The sequence below is a fragment of the Artemia franciscana genome, chromosome 8, assembly GCF_032884065.1.
Source record: "Artemia franciscana chromosome 8, ASM3288406v1, whole genome shotgun sequence".
Lineage (NCBI taxonomy): Eukaryota > Metazoa > Arthropoda > Branchiopoda > Anostraca > Artemiidae > Artemia > Artemia franciscana.
In genome coordinates this window covers 37,639,152-37,654,957 of record NC_088870.1, presented here as the reverse complement: position 1 = coordinate 37,654,957, position 15,806 = coordinate 37,639,152, and the positions used below count along the sequence as shown (strand labels likewise).

The 15,806-nt window shown below is 34.9% G+C and overlaps 1 protein-coding gene across 2 annotated transcripts in view; it reads left to right on the top strand.

Moving 5' to 3' along the window:
- Window positions 1–15,806, top strand: part of LOC136030381 (uncharacterized) — a 51,575-nt gene that overhangs the window by 31,634 nt on the left and 4,135 nt on the right. For both annotated transcript variants that reach the window (XM_065709306.1, XM_065709307.1), the window contains exons 2-3: window positions 494–726; window positions 9,373–9,475. In XM_065709306.1, the coding sequence (XP_065565378.1) occupies window positions 507–726; window positions 9,373–9,475 (323 nt within the window). In that variant the 5' untranslated portion in view covers window positions 494–506. The remainder of the gene's footprint in view (window positions 1–493; window positions 727–9,372; window positions 9,476–15,806) is intronic.

The following is a 15,806-nucleotide window of genomic DNA, read 5'->3' as shown; positions in this document are numbered from 1 at the left end:
TTTTTTTTTACTGACTCTTGGCTGTAAAATATTTATTTTTGCATTTTATAATTTCTACGTTCAGTTCCTGTTCAGCATATAGTTTTCTTTTCATGATGGAATATTCCATAATAGCTTTAAAATTTGCAAGTGAGCAGGAAAGGCTGATCAACCTTGACCTGATTGATTGCTCTTGTTTCAATTCCTGACTGAATAACCAAAATAAAATTAAAATATATAATAACTGGTAAAACTGTTGATTAAGATATTTTTCGCTGCTCTGTTAATTAAAAGTTGTGCCTGTTATCATATGTTTCGTTTTATTTTAATTATATTGGAGTCTAAAGGCTTAAGGAACTATTTGACCTTTGAAAAAAATGATAATTTTTCATATCCCTTTTCTAGGAGTAACTCCTTTTCCACTTAGATCTTAGTACTTAGTACTCGTGCAGCCTATTGTAGGTGACAAATTTGAATTGTATTAGTCTGAATTAACTTAGTCCATTGTTTTTAGGAGTTCTAAGAAAATGGAATTTAACCTCGAAGAAAATCTGTGCGATGATGGTTGTTCCTGGGCGAACGATCTTGGCCCACCTCCAGACCTTATATGGACAATACCTCCACCCCCATTGCCCCATTTCTTAGAAGAAGCATTAAAAGACATTGACCAGGACAATCAGTCGTGTAACTTATGTGATTGGTCTACAGGAGCTGACTCTGTCAATTTTATTGAGCTTTCTGCTCAAGGTCAGTTTCTTTCAACTTTACTCAGGAAAGTTTCAAGGTCTAGTTTCAGGATTATTAGTGGCCCCTGTCGATAGAACAATAAAGAAGTCAAGATTCATGCATGCCATCTGTTTACCCTTGATTTTAACTTATTTTACGGTTCATGTTTAAGACTAAGTTATTCTCAACTATTTCGTCTGCTAATGCTATGTTTTTGAATCTTTCGTGAAATTCATTTTACAGATTGGAAAACTGGTGTGCTTATATACCATTTTCTCTGATTTCCAAAAGTCATGCCTCAGATCTTAAGTCTGATTGGTCAATCACGAACTTTGTGTTTGGAAGCTCAGTATTGTTCAACTCAAGAAATCGTTAATGGGATCCATAATTGGCACTGTAGCCGTACTTTTTTTTCTTTTTTTTGATAAGATTGACTGTAATGTGGCTTAAGCATAGCTTGATCAGTTTATGGCATTATTAACTGGAAGCATTAAAGCTAAGTTGTGATGAAAGTCAAATCCGGCTTTGGCAGCAAGATTTCGCATCCCTTTAAAAAAAGGGCTACGTCTTGGCAATTATTCGCCTCGTTTCTGTTTCCTAATCAGAGTTGAAACCAGAGGTGGGTCAGAATAATATAAACGATTTTTTTCTTACCTATATGTTCAAAAGCAATTTTAATTAAAAGCGATTTCACGAAATTTGTTGCCGACAAACGAAACTTGAATTTATTTCAGAGAGATTCCAAGTCATCTCAAGTTGGGAGGAGGGGGGTACTGTCCAACGCTGTACACAGAAATTTATTTCGAATGATGTTGGACATTTTGAAAAAGCTATAAATTTGGAAACCGTATATCGGCTGAATTATTTGGCAGTATGCAAGAAAGGTTGAGAGGAATCCTAAAAATGTCATAGATTCTGGGAGGAGGAAACGCATCTGAAGTTATTTGCCTTGCGTACATGTCTGTCTCTGCATCCCCCAGAGCAGTCAGAATTTAAAGTATTATAAATAATTTATATAAGCATCTATAGCTTTGTCAGTATTGCTTTGTCAATATTATCATTGGCTTTGTCAGTATTATATATTGAAAATAATATATATATATATATATATTTATATAAATGTATATATATAATATATTATATTATTATATTGTTTATATATTATATATTATAGGTATTATAGGTAATTTAAAAGTATTATAGTCTCGAAAGGGGTGGAAAGAGGTCTGGGGAAGAATTTAAAGGAAATTAGAACTTCGTGGGATGGGCTTAGTTACATATAAAAAAAAGTCAAGTTTCTTCACACGAAAGCAAGCATCAACTTTGAAAATCAAAACGAACAGAAATTATCTTAAATATAAATGGGCTGGCACTCCTAATAGCACTAGACTCAATACGCTAAAACTTGGTTTGTGCTTTGACGAAAATAGTACATATTTTCCAATGTTGTTATTTTGGTTTATTTGCTTCAGTATCCAGGGTTTTTAGCACTTCGTCACCAACCAGCTATATTTTTTGGATTCTGTTAATGTGAATTCGGTACTTGTTTATTATAGATACCCCACTGAAGTAGTGAAGCTTGGGTAATCATAATGAAATGTACCGAAACATATCGAGTTAACCACGGAAACAGAATGCAACTGTAACATTATTTAAGGATTTCTCAGCTTCTCAATACCAACCAGTCACAAAATATAGTTATATTTTTGTATAGGGGTTGTATATATTTGTCCATAAAATTGTCTAAACTGCTATATATATATACACCGCTGAGGATTTTTATATTTATTTTGATACATGCCATCCGATCATATTTCCACGATTAGTTGTTTATAAATCAAAATTTTTGTTGGACAATTCTCTTACTTAATGCTAAATCTGAGTCAGATTTTAATTTTTTTTTATTTTTGCGCTCAACAGACATACCGAGATTTAAATGTTTGAATTGAATGTCTGAAAATATCAAGATTAAAAAAAAAAATTAGATAATGACGAAGACCACACTGCCTTTCCATAATACAAATACAGAAGAGAGAATAATGAGGACTTTTTTCACAATACAGTGAACAAACAATACCTATTTGAATATCTCGGTCCTATATCTAAGGGCCGTCTTCAGCAAAGAAAAATAATAAATAATTTCTTAATTTCTCCAACTCCCCCCAAAAGAAAACTGATTCAATAAATATATTTAATTATAATTGGTTATTTAATTATTTATATAAATATAATTATAACTATATTTTATTTTAAATATTTAATTAGAATGATTAAATTTACTGATTAAAGTCGACAACTAAATACATGTTTAATTAGTTAATAACTCAGCCATGCAAATAAATTCACCTTAAAACTCTTCCAAGACTGTGCTGAACTGTGATGCAATTTAGCTTGTAAAATGTTAGCTTTTATCACACAGTCTTGGCTGAGCTTTTCGTTAAGAAGTAATGATGCCAAGGCTATTTTAAAAATGGATTTTTAACCGAGAACTTTCATTGTAAGTGTGTTATTATTTATTATTTTTCTTTGCTGAAGACGGCCCTTAGGTATAGAACCGAAATATTCAAATAGGTGTTGTTCGTTCACTGTCTTGGGAAAAAAGTCCTCATTATTCTCTCTTCTGTATTTGTAAAATAACTAGAAATATTCACAGCTTGAATCCCTGAGAGTTTAAATCACCAGTCTATACCTATCAAATAAAAAGATAACAAACACATAATTGTTTATATTTCGACTCGTATGCTTAGTTTGAAGCACATACCTACATGCATCTTTAATAGAGTGCCTATTTTTCTTACGATTTTGGTTTTTATTCGAATATTTTAGGATGAATAGAAGAGGAAATACTAACGAAGAGCTCTAAACTGACAGGACTCTAGACTGACAGGACTGGCCATTATAGATGTGGCCATATAGATAAAGCGGGAGTGGAAATTGAGAAATAGACTTTATCTTATAAAATTGTGAATTCTGTAATTTAAGCGAAATATATTGAACTTTAGACACCGGAAAGATACGCTACGTTGCTATGAAAAGTAAAATTTTGATTAGTAAATTTGTAAGATTGTGTCGAAGTTGACACTGTTTATTAAAACACTGTTTTTTTTTAAAGAAACAGTGATTAGTTAATGCTTTATTCGCTATACTTAAAACCCTCGTTTTAAATTTCTTCTATGCATTTCTATCTCTTCGTTCTGTTTTTCTTGTTACACCCCTAAAAGAACTAGTATTTAATGTTTAATATATCTTTTACGAATATACAAGTTGTGTCTTTTTCCTCATTTCTCACTCTTAATTATTATCATAGTAACTAAGCGATGCCACAAAGCTAGGCGACATACTAGATGTTTTGACCTATACAAATTGTCACAAAGAGTGCATGGCCCCAAAAGATGGTTCAAGGCAAGTTGTTTTTCACAATAAAAACCTTAACTCACTCGCTATTGTGGTCAGAAGTGCAGAGGCAAAAAATTATGCAGAAAATATTAAGTACCATATTTTTTTTTATAGATGGTGAACAGCTTTTTTTATATGGCAGGGTGGTTTTTATAATTTACTATTTTTTTGTATCAATATCTTTATACCATTTTAATTTCAACAGGTTTATTAGAACTTAACTCCTCGCCAGATTTTAGATTAAATGTGTGGCCATTTCCACTAGCTACCTACGACACATAATTGCCGAGGTTCTCTTTTAATTGTGGGTATTTCTTTGTTCACAAGTTTATTGAAGCAACCTATTATGCGCTCCCCCCCCCCTAATGAAAATCCTGGATCCGCCCCTGACCCCAGCACTGGATCCTTTTTATATTTACTATGTTTGCCTAAGGGCTGAAGAATTAATATATATGAGTATCTCTTCAACTTCTAGCAAATGCGAACTGCTTAAGTGATATACTAGTCTACAAAAGTATGTGTCAAAACGATTAAATACTTTGCGAGAGAGTAAATTGGCCAACATAATCAACTCGTGTAAAAAGTAATGAGGTTTTGACCGAATTTGCTACAACCTATGTTTATTATTGACAAGATTTATGCTCTACCAAGAAGTACAAAACAAAATGGTAATAAAAAGAAAGACCTAATTAGTTTAAGGCAATGTTTCCACCGAGAGTGTCAATATAGTTCTGAACTCTTTAAAGCAAATATTTATTTCAGCCAAAATCTGAATTAGCTTGGAGTGGGGTGGGGATGGTTTTGAGGCTCGTCTCTGGGTAAATTAATTTTCTGTTAATCCGTGCATAACTTTTATGTTAATGCGTTGTTTTAGCACTTTGCCAAAGTTGTTTCCAAAAAGTAACTCCCTTGAAGTAAATCCATGAGTTCTGTATATGTTATCATTTAATGTAAAATTTAAGCTTTCAACAAGCTTAAACTCAAATGTCCCTTTGTGTAAGTATGTGCTAAAAGTGTCAAAGAGTTTCAAGTCATATTCATTTTCTTCTATAACAACAAAAATGTGATTTTAGGGAATACTGGAAAATTGTATTTAATTTGTATATAAACAACAGAGTGGCTGACTACTATTGTATAAAACGGCATTTGGATACATCAGCGGTCTCCAGTCCGACCCGTGGGCCGGGTCAATCTCACAGTTCTACATAATAATTATTTTTTCACTATACAATTTTTTTATTATTAAATTTATTTAAATTTAATATTAAATTATTAAAATTAATAATTAATTAGTTAATAATTAAAATTAAATTATTATTAAACTTTATTATTTTTTCACCATAATTTTTTCGCTTTAAATAATGGCCATGGCTCCTCCGCTCTGCGAAGTCAATATTTTCCTTATCACACTACTTAGTATCGCTTACAACCGCTTCAAGTTTCTCTTACCATTTCTAATAAACTTTTTTTGTAATTCAAAGAATAACAAAAAAAAAATCTTTCTTAATTGCTTTTTAAACCATTTGTGCAAATGCGCTTTACGTGATTCACTTCCTTGCCCTTTGCAATAATTGCACACCTCCAAGGGACTTCCTATTCACCTAAACCATAGATGATGCTAGATTGTTGGCAACTGAAAAGCCCCTAACCCCTGGTTCCCACTGTTGCGATTTCGCGCCAAATCCTGCGACATGCGACAGATGACACAAATCGTGCGACAAACGACGCTAAACCATCCGTTTTGCTGCAATGTCGGATGCGTTGAATAATTTCAACTCATACCACAAATCGCATACGTTGTCCTGATTTAATAAAAAAAATAAATCATAACCAAAGTCATAGAGCCGATTGAAAAGCTAATTTGAATTCTTCTAGAGTTTGTCGCAGCGACGCAGAAGTCTGCGTTGCTTTGTGAACCTCCATCCGATTCTGTCGCACGTCTGTTCCGTCAGAAAAAAATCGTGTCGGGATTGACACAGCAGTGGGAACCAGGGGTAACACATACTAATACGCGTCTGACCATCAAAGCGAATAACTGACGTCAAGGAATGGAAACGAAATATAAAAAGAAAGGATAGGATAGAGTAGTGACGTTGGAACATACTATTTAAGCACACGGAAATTTTCATCAGATGCGAGGGGCTCTCTCAGAAATCAATACACCAGGGGACGCGTGCCAAGCATGGCGGGAATGTGGCAGGTGTTTTGGAGAGTGTTCCAAGCATGGCAGAACTGTTCGGCACACGCGGCATTCTGAGATGTACACCAGATAGCGGGAAGTCAGCGTTCCCTCGATTAATTTTTTTATTTTAATTTGTTTGTATAAGTAATAAAAATAAAACAGTTGTATAATAATAAAAATAAAACAGGGGAGTCACTTCGCTCTTTCCTTTGGGCTAATTGTAATCTCAGAGATGTTTTTATTAGTTTTTGAAAAAAGAAAAATATTTCGCAAAAATTAAATAATTTCAAAGATCTTGGTGAGCGCAATTCGCCACTCGTTTGTTAAGAAATCTAAAAAAGGAATGCCAAGAAAAATGCGATCAAACAAGCGCTAAAAGCATAAATCTTCAAAATGGCTAGCGTAAATTGTTCGTGAATACCCCATCCATGTCATTAATAGCCGACCCCATGCATGGGTAGACCTTTTATACTTGTCATTGTAAATTGCCGGGTCAGCGAAATTCGTGTATTGTGGTTTGATTATGAGCGCCGCCCATATTGAAATGGTTCTATTGAAGAGGCATCAAAAGACTAGAACTGGAATTTCGCCGACAAAACTTAGGTTAACAAAGAAAACATATATATGCTTCGGCGGCTATTACTTTTATTCTGGAATGTTTATACCTCCCTTTGAAACTCTTGTTAAAACTTATAAAAAATAGCTAATTCCTTGTATTTGTTCTATTTAGTTCTCTCCAGAGAGTTAGGCTTAACCCAAGAGAAAAATAGGTGTTACAGTTCTATAATATTACGGTAAAAAGTTTCCTTTGTTTTTACTGGCTAATTTCTGTGACATATTTTTGTTAGCCAATAGAATTATTTCCTTGTTCCGAAGAAACAAATAAGCCTCCCTTTTTAAAACGACGCCTACATGCATCAAATAAACTTATGTCAGGATTGACACTATTTTAAGCCGGGAAAATAAGACAAAACTGGATTGGTTCTTTTGTGTGAACATTTATTCAGGAAAAAGCAAAAGTTTTTGAATCAGTATATTTTTTTTACAACTAAGCTATCTATTGAATTATGGCAAATAATAGCAAAAAAACTGGTAGAAATTTTGAATCGGTTTCACATTGGCTCATCGCCAATGTGAAGAAAAACTAGAATAAAAACAAGGACTAAAAAACCCCTAAAAAATTCATGCAATAAAACATGGAGATTAAAAACTAAATAAATATAAAGTCACTCAACTTTAAAATTAAGTCTAGATGTAACAACCTTCAATTATGTCATTGGGGTTGTAGTCTTCATCTTCAATTAATTCTTCATTTAATTGTCAATTAATTCTTCCATTAATTCTTCAATCCCTCGCTTTTCTTTTTTTATCAAAGCCAAACACCAGTCGGATTTTTCTTACTCGTCATGGTTGGGAAAGCTGTTATAACTGCATAAAGGTAATGTAATATCACGAAAAAAGGCATAATGTTCCAACAGAACTGATGGTGCTCTTATACTTGGATTTTTTTTACAAATGTGATATTAGTTACTATTGTATAGCTTTTGGTATTTACGAATATAAAGGGCATGTTCTCAGAGAGAAGTCAGTTTCAGGTGGTGGTGAAATGGTCCATTTCATCTTTGATTTATTTCTTTGTTGATGAATGGATCAGTTATGAGATATGTTGCTATTTTTATTATAATGGTGGCCCTGTTGGCCGCGGGAGAAAATATGGGAGAACGGAGAAATTTGAGGGAGGATGAATTGGAGGTTTCGATTAGGGTGTATTAAACATTTTTTGACATTTGGTAGGGATTTTTCTGAGGAAACATAACGTGTTTAAGTTCATTTATTAGCACAGAACTTTCCACGAGTGGTAGTAAAATATAATAATGGTAAATATAATAATGGTAATGGTAAATATAAGTAAAATATAATAAAATATAATAATGGTAGTATTTGACACACACTCATGCAGGGGTGGTGGCTTTTGGCTCGTGACCCTTCAAAATTCCGGGGATTTTTAGGATGTTTTCAACCATTACTTATATTTTCTATATACTTAAGCTATCTTGATACATATTGAAGCTCCACCCCCTTCGCTATCACAAGCAAAATACTGTGTGCACACTCAGTAATTGATATCAAATATTTTTGTGTTGGGAGCCTTTTTGCAGAATTTTCTTATGAATGTATGAAGTTAGCCTAAAAGTCAAACAGTTCGTGGTAACGAACTGTAGTAAGGAGCGGCCCGGCTCAACAGTAACCGAAACTCTAAAAAGGGTTGTCCCCTCCTTAACGCCTCGCTCTTTACGCTAAAGTTTTTTACTGTTTGAAAAAGTAGAGTTGTGACAAAGAGTCGAACTTTAGCGTAAAGTGCAAGGCGTTAAGGAGGGGACAACCCTTTTCATATACAGAACAATTTCTGCTCGTTTTAAGTTTTAATGTCGCTCCTTACTTAGAGTTAAAAAAACCTTTTTTTTATTTAATCAATAAATAGATCGATGAAAAAAACAAAAGGCTAATAAATTTGGTTTCCGTTTGGTGAAGTAATTAAAATTGATCGGAATATTCTTTTATAGCTATTATTGAACTTCGAATTCACAAGGGTTAGCTATTACTGTTAAAAGTTTTACAAAAAGTATTACAAAAAACTTTTGAAAACCCATTAAAGATTTGTTTATATGCGTTTTTACGAATCAGGCAAAATTTCGCGGGGTGGGGTTCCGGTAACCCCTCGCCCTGGGATATGGCCTTGCTAACTTCAGTTTTATTGTGTTAATTAATCTAGTGCTAGCCATATTCTGTACCCTGGGTGGATTTTGAAAGAATTATAGTTTATGATCCAAACGGTACCCGAGTAACCGAAACATGAAGTTTACGACCGAAAAGAAAAATTGCGGTTTAACCAACATCCATCCCCAACTGTTGATAAGAATCTATTTCAAGATATAAGTTTTGTCAAGATCCGACAATTTCTTCTGGTAAATATCTAGAAAATAGGAACCTTTCCCTTGTTACTGTTTGGATCAGGTATTATCTTCCAAAATCTCAACTAGTATAATTGGCTTTAATTCACGGGGGATGAAATTCGTTTTCCATTTCAGGCGCACTAGCTGAAGATGCATGGTTCTTCATAATTCTTGTACTATCCGTCCTATTGGCCCTGTCTTTAGCCCTCTTTACATTAATTTGCTTGAGGCTAAGATGGTAAGTTCTTTATCTTAAACTAAAGCTAAAAGCTCAAATAATCTCTTTTTCAAATAACACAAACCTATCTACATGACTTCGTGTCCCCTAGATTTGTTTCCCCGCCCCCCTAGATTTTGAAAAGTGCCTATCTTTGGTAAATATTCACCGAAAATGCCTTTTTTTTACATTCACATTGAAGAAGCGGAAAAACAACAAATTTGCCCCCCGCCTAGATATAAAAATATATTTCCCTTCCCCTCCTAAGTTTTTGTGAATTGATGCCACTGGGTCTCAGTCCAGCAGCAACCCTGGTGACCTTCCATTCCTCTCACCGAATCTATACCCTATTCATTCTGTACTGTAGTTAACTTAATAAAGTAGTGCTTATCATCATTTTTGGATACGTAAATGATTTCTAAGAAGGACTACTTACAAAAAAAGAAAAAAAAAATCATAATCACTTTCTTTAACTTACCAATTCGCTTCACCCGACATAGTGTAGATCTTTAACGATTAAGGCAGAACACACTCTCAAGGAATCTTCCTATACCTCCCATGTTAAACATTTGGAGTTTACATGACGTTCCTGAATTAGTGATTTCGTCGGTTTTTATGTCAATAAAAATAGGAAAAATCTAGTGAATATTTTGATCTAATCAAATCTTAAAGCCGACAATTATTTTTTTTATAATTCCATAATAATTATAAAAACTGTTTCGGGTTTGCATTCTAGATTGCTATACTTGACACTGTTGTTGTGGGGTATCAAAAAATAGAGCGAAAAATTTTCTATTCAGCAATCAGAAACTTATTTTTATAATATATACTTCCTGGCTGCAGTCCCTTCAAATACTTAAAATATTTGTGTTCCGAAGTCAAAAATTCCCCTCAAAAGACTAGATCCAGCTGTAATCGGATCGTGTGAGAATGCATAAATTACACCAAGGGACTAACCACTCGGATTGTTCGGGGGCGATTCAGCCATGTATTAGTTAGTTGTAACCTGTTTAAACAGAGTCTAGAGAATAAGTAGCGTGCAGTCATCAAACTGCTGGTTAATAAATACATATATAAAATTATATTGTATTACAAGAAGAATTGCTAAGGATAACCTGCACCTAATCGTAATTTTGAGTGATAAACTTCTTAAGTTCAACCTTCTTATGTTTGTTTAGTTGAAGCGATGAAGAAAACTGATACCTTTGTATTTGACCGAGGTGCCGCCTAAGAAAAAGAATTGACTAGGGAGTTAAATTTTTGGACTTTGGCTAGGCCTTAAAGCAAAAAGCAAATCGCCAGGGTTTCGCAAGGAAGAAAAAGCTTCTAACTATCGAGATTCTAACTTCTGAAATATAAATTATGAAAATTCTTCCATAAATGATTTTTCTAAATTGTTGTTGGCGGATGAACAAGGAGGAATATTTTCATGTTTTAGCAAATTATTACAAATCAAAATTTCTACTCATTTTTTTTTCTTGCGATACGAATAAAACAGGCTTTAGTGTTTAAAACATTTAATTTAAAAACGCTGAACATTTAATTGAAAGCGTTAAACTTTTGATTAGGAACAATAAGCGTTGAATCGAAGATGTTAAAATGTATTTATTTTTACTATAAGATAATGCGCTAAAGAAGAGGTTTTAAAAAGTTTAGAACTTATTTGTTAAAATGTTCTTCAAGAACAGTGCCCCTTCCATTGCGAAAATCTTTATCCATATAGCACAAAATATCACGGTTACCTGCCTATTGGTATAGGAATAGAAAAGGCAAGTTAGGACAGCCTCGGTAGGATTTTTCTTGGGGAAGGGGGCAAGTGAACTTTAAGATGTTCAAACGTAATTTTTTTACGACAAAATAGCGTGCTAAAGAAGGGGCTTCAGAAAGCGTAGAACTTACTGAAGTATGTAGAAAGTGTAGAAGTTTATAATTTATTTCTTACGCTGAAAAATTAAAAGAAAGGAAATTACAACAGAAAATTTTTCAATTTAAGAGAAAAAATTATATTCTGTTTAACACCATAGCCAATATACTGTCCTGGTCTCCTACTGCTAAGATTAAAAGACAGCAACGACCAAAGCTTGAACGTGAGAAGAGAACCTTGGTCAACTTTTGAGTGTCTCTTTGTACGGAAGGATGTATGAACGCGTAGAGGATCAAGCAGAAGATGGTGGAGAAATATAGTACCCAAAGGATGTAACTTCTGTCACGGATTGTACCTGATAGTAGAATTTATCAGGCCCTAAGAGAAGAAAGTGTGACAAGAGGGGTTCCATTTCCTCATACATGGTTGAATATTGTTGTTTATGGTTATTAGCAACTTATCACAACACAAAACCATAGAAAGCTGTCAGTCTCTTGTTCGTCTTTTCCTCATGGGCCGCCAACCCTTGAAGAAGAACGCTTAATGATAGGCAAGTTTGGGTGGAATAATGGTTGAATAAAATGTTGCTTTTTTTCAGAAGCTTCTCTTATGCCTATATGCCAGTACTCACCTCTTCTCATAGAAAGGGGAGCCAAAGCCAGCTGCTAACTCATAAGCAGTTGCTTGGTGAAATACGTGACTTTCAGAAATGGGTTGGCGGAGCTCCTTATTTCAATGACGGGTGCCTTGACTTGTTTGCCCATCCGGCGATTATTTCTTCTTCTCTTCTGGTAATCTGATGCAAACGGAGGTAATATTTTAATTGATTCGATGCTATACCTAGTAGCTGGTGAAGACTATAGGTCTGGAAGTTATCAGCGTATCACCTACAAGGTCGGCCTTGAGAGGGCGTGCCGTGTACCGTCCTCCGAAGGTGAGTTTTGGCAGCTGGTTGGCTGTCATTTGTTAAACGTGACCTAGCCAGTGGAGCTGTTGACCGGTGGTCCAGTCCGTGGTAGGACGGGAGCAGCAAATGTGTTTACAAAGGTATTCATTTGATGTCCGGTCAGCGCAGGAAATCTCCATTATGCGGCGGAGGTATTTAATGTCAAATGTGGAGGTTCTTCCCTCATCATCAGCCTTTATTGACCAAGTTTCACTTGAGCACAGATCTATAGGGGTTATTAGAGAGTTAGAGTCACATCCTTGAAGATGTTAACACTGCCTTCCTTTTCCAGGTTAATAGAAGGCCCTTCAAGCTAGAGGTAGCTATGTTAAGTCTTTGCCAGATCAATTTTGAGTGATCATTGTTAGGAGTTGGAGACTAGCTCGGTAGATGAAGATTTCGACGTTTTCATCCGGCTTTCCTTTAATTGTTATCAGTACAGTTCTTGAAGCAGGATCTCCTGACACCCAAATAACCTTTCATCCCCATAACTGTGATTATCCGAAAGGCTTTAGTTGATGACACTAGTCTAGTAATACCTACTTAGAGAAGGCGTGTTAGGCCATGTAGTTTCATAACCTCGTCTGCGTATGCCAGTTTTTGATTAGTCTAGAGGACATGAAAGTAGAAAAATGATTTCCGGAGGAAGTAACATCCCTATGCGTTTTTGTTAGGGAAAATTAAGGAAATCTCATATCTGCCCCTTTTTCAGGAAGTTTCGTCCTTTTTTGATCATATTACTGAACTTAGACCATCCGAGGAAGAAAGATGGTGTCACAATCTTGAAAAAAGTGTAGTTGATTTTTGTTGAAAATATGAGGTTTCTAATATTAATCGTAAAAACAAATCCTAAATTCTCCGGATTATAGGGTGGAGGGTGAAGGCCCGAGTTCGTGAATTATTTGCTATTATAGTTAATAACTAATAATTGAAGGGTAAATAATGAAAAGGGAAATCGCAATAAGTCTAGCACGATTATAAATCTTCGAAATCAGGGATAGACCGTAGCCCTTCCCCTCGTTCATATAACACTCTTGGGCAAGAAGTTTTTACGATAAAATATAAAATAGTGGCGTAGATAGATTGTTCTTAGCTGAACCCTCCCTATAATTGAATCGCATTCCCTTTGAAGTGGGATCTTGGGCTAGCACCTAATCCTTGTGAAGAACGTTCATGTCCCCGAAAACACTCCAATTGTCCCTTTTATATTTTCTTTGGCTGTGTACAATGACAAACTTGTTGCACATACTTTAAAACGCTGTTCTAGGAGGAAAGTAACAAAAATTGAAATATTTAAAGTGAAGCGAAAAAACGACCACACAAATAACTGTTAGTTCTTAGCTTTTAAATAATGGCTAGGAGCCTAAGAATGAGAAAATGATTTAGAATCATGTACGAAGCTCTAGTCAAGTCAAGATGGACGGTGCATAAATTGTATTGCCTACCGCGAAACGAATAAAAGATGATTGACAGATTGATCAAGTCATAGATAAATTTGCATTAGTAGGCGCAGCAAGTTTCCTTTAGCAGAAGAAATGAAGCTTTTTCTGAGCTTGAAACGTTTCTTGCTCAAGATTTACATATTCTGGATGTTAGTTTTGGCTAAACGCATGTTTTGATGATGTTTTGGCTAAGCGGTGTTTATTGATGTTTTGACGAGAATTTTTAATTACGCATGGAAATGCTTGTCTTCATATTAACTTTTAACCTTAAAATCAGTGACTGTGGGAAAAAATGAAGACCGTATCCAGGGAGGGGGATAGGGAGTCTAAACTTTGCCCCCTGTGAAATGCTTGTCCTACTCGCAAAACAAAATTCCATATACAAATTTTTCGACGCGCTTTAAGTTTTTTTGTTCCGCCCCCTCCCTCGAACAAAAATCCCACATACGGCCTTAGAAAAGATGAAAAAGCAGCTCTCAGTCGGGATACAATGCTCCCTTTTCTTTTGTATTCTAATTCAAAAGTACTGTTACTTATAACTTTTTTGCCTCTCTTCCCTCTGAATTTTGAAAAATATCTCTTGTGGGGACATTTTCATTGAAAAATTTTTTTCTGTATTTTTTATTAGAAAACAGAAAAAAAACAAATCCCTCCTGCCCATAGATTTTGAAAATAGGGTTTACCCCCTTCCCCCCCACATTTATGTGCATTAACACTTTTCAAGTTTTGGCTGTTTTCGAGTAGTTTTTATTTCATAAAGTTGTTAGAAAATTTCATAGATTTTCCTAAGAATTTCCTAAAAACTCCGACCAAGCAGACTTTCCTTCATTAACATTAAAACTTATTCAGAAAAAAGAAGAAGAAAATAACAGTCAGATGAACCTGATACATGTTGATACAAGTAAACAAACACCATTATTCTCCCTACCTGACTTCTAGTTGTTACAGACAAAACTATTAAACGTTGCATAAAATATGTTGTAAATTGAAATTTATCCAGCCGTTCCCCCCAGAAAAATTAACCTCTCCTAGCGCCTAGACAAAATTGACAGAGTTCCATAAGTTTCTGTGTTCTTCCGGTACAAAAATACAATCAATGCACTCAATAAATACGTTTTAATTAGATATTGTCATTTTAAAACCACAGATGTTACAACCGACAAAAGTGAAAAACCATAATACGAATTTTTTTAAGAAATTGGCAATTTCTCTTGAAAATTGTGAAAGTGAAAAGCTGGTAGATCTTCCTACAATTTGGTTGGATGAATTTCAAAGATCGAACATGTGGAACATAAATTCAGTACATTTTGGAAATCTTTGTATTTTATTCTACCTTGTATTCATCTTCTCTTAATTAATGTTGTTGCGGAGCAGCAGCTCTTTCTACATTTTCGTTCTTGTGCTAAGGCTTGCTAAGGAGTTTGAACATTTCTAGTGATTTTCCAAAAAAATATTTATGTTCTCACTGTATTTTTAGTGGGAAAAAGAGCATCCTAGCTCTGGAAGTAAACTTCCAGATTAATTAATTCTGTTGCTGAGCAACAGCTTTTGTTGCATTTTCTCCTTGTTAACAATGGTATGCAGCTCAATAACGGGAGTTACTGGTAGTTACATACTATAACTATTATGGGGTCGGTTGATCCTAACCAGACTTGACAGGGAAAGAGAGCTAATCGTTTAATTGTTTATTTTGAGTGTTAGAGCAAGATCCAACCTCTTTAGGGAATGAGATACCTAAACTCTTTGTCATCGTGACTTCTACTAGAAAGGGTTGTCAGATTTCAACAAAGTTCGGCAGAAATATTATTTGATGTGCTAGTTTCGTGGAGTCTTGGACCGATTTCGTTTATGCGGAAGAAAGTAAGTAACGATGCAATATCAGTCTTGACGGTCAATACCGGCGATGCTGATCTCCGTTTCACGGCCCTTCAACTAGGAAGTGAAATGAGGTGCTGGAGCAAGCTATCCTGTACTTCCGCACTCCGTTTGCCTTACCCATAATCTTATAGGTACCGTTTTGGAGCTTGGTCGACCCTGGATAAGCTTACAAAGTCAGCCACTTATCCTCTCTCTCAAAGCAAATGAGTGATGCCACAAGGA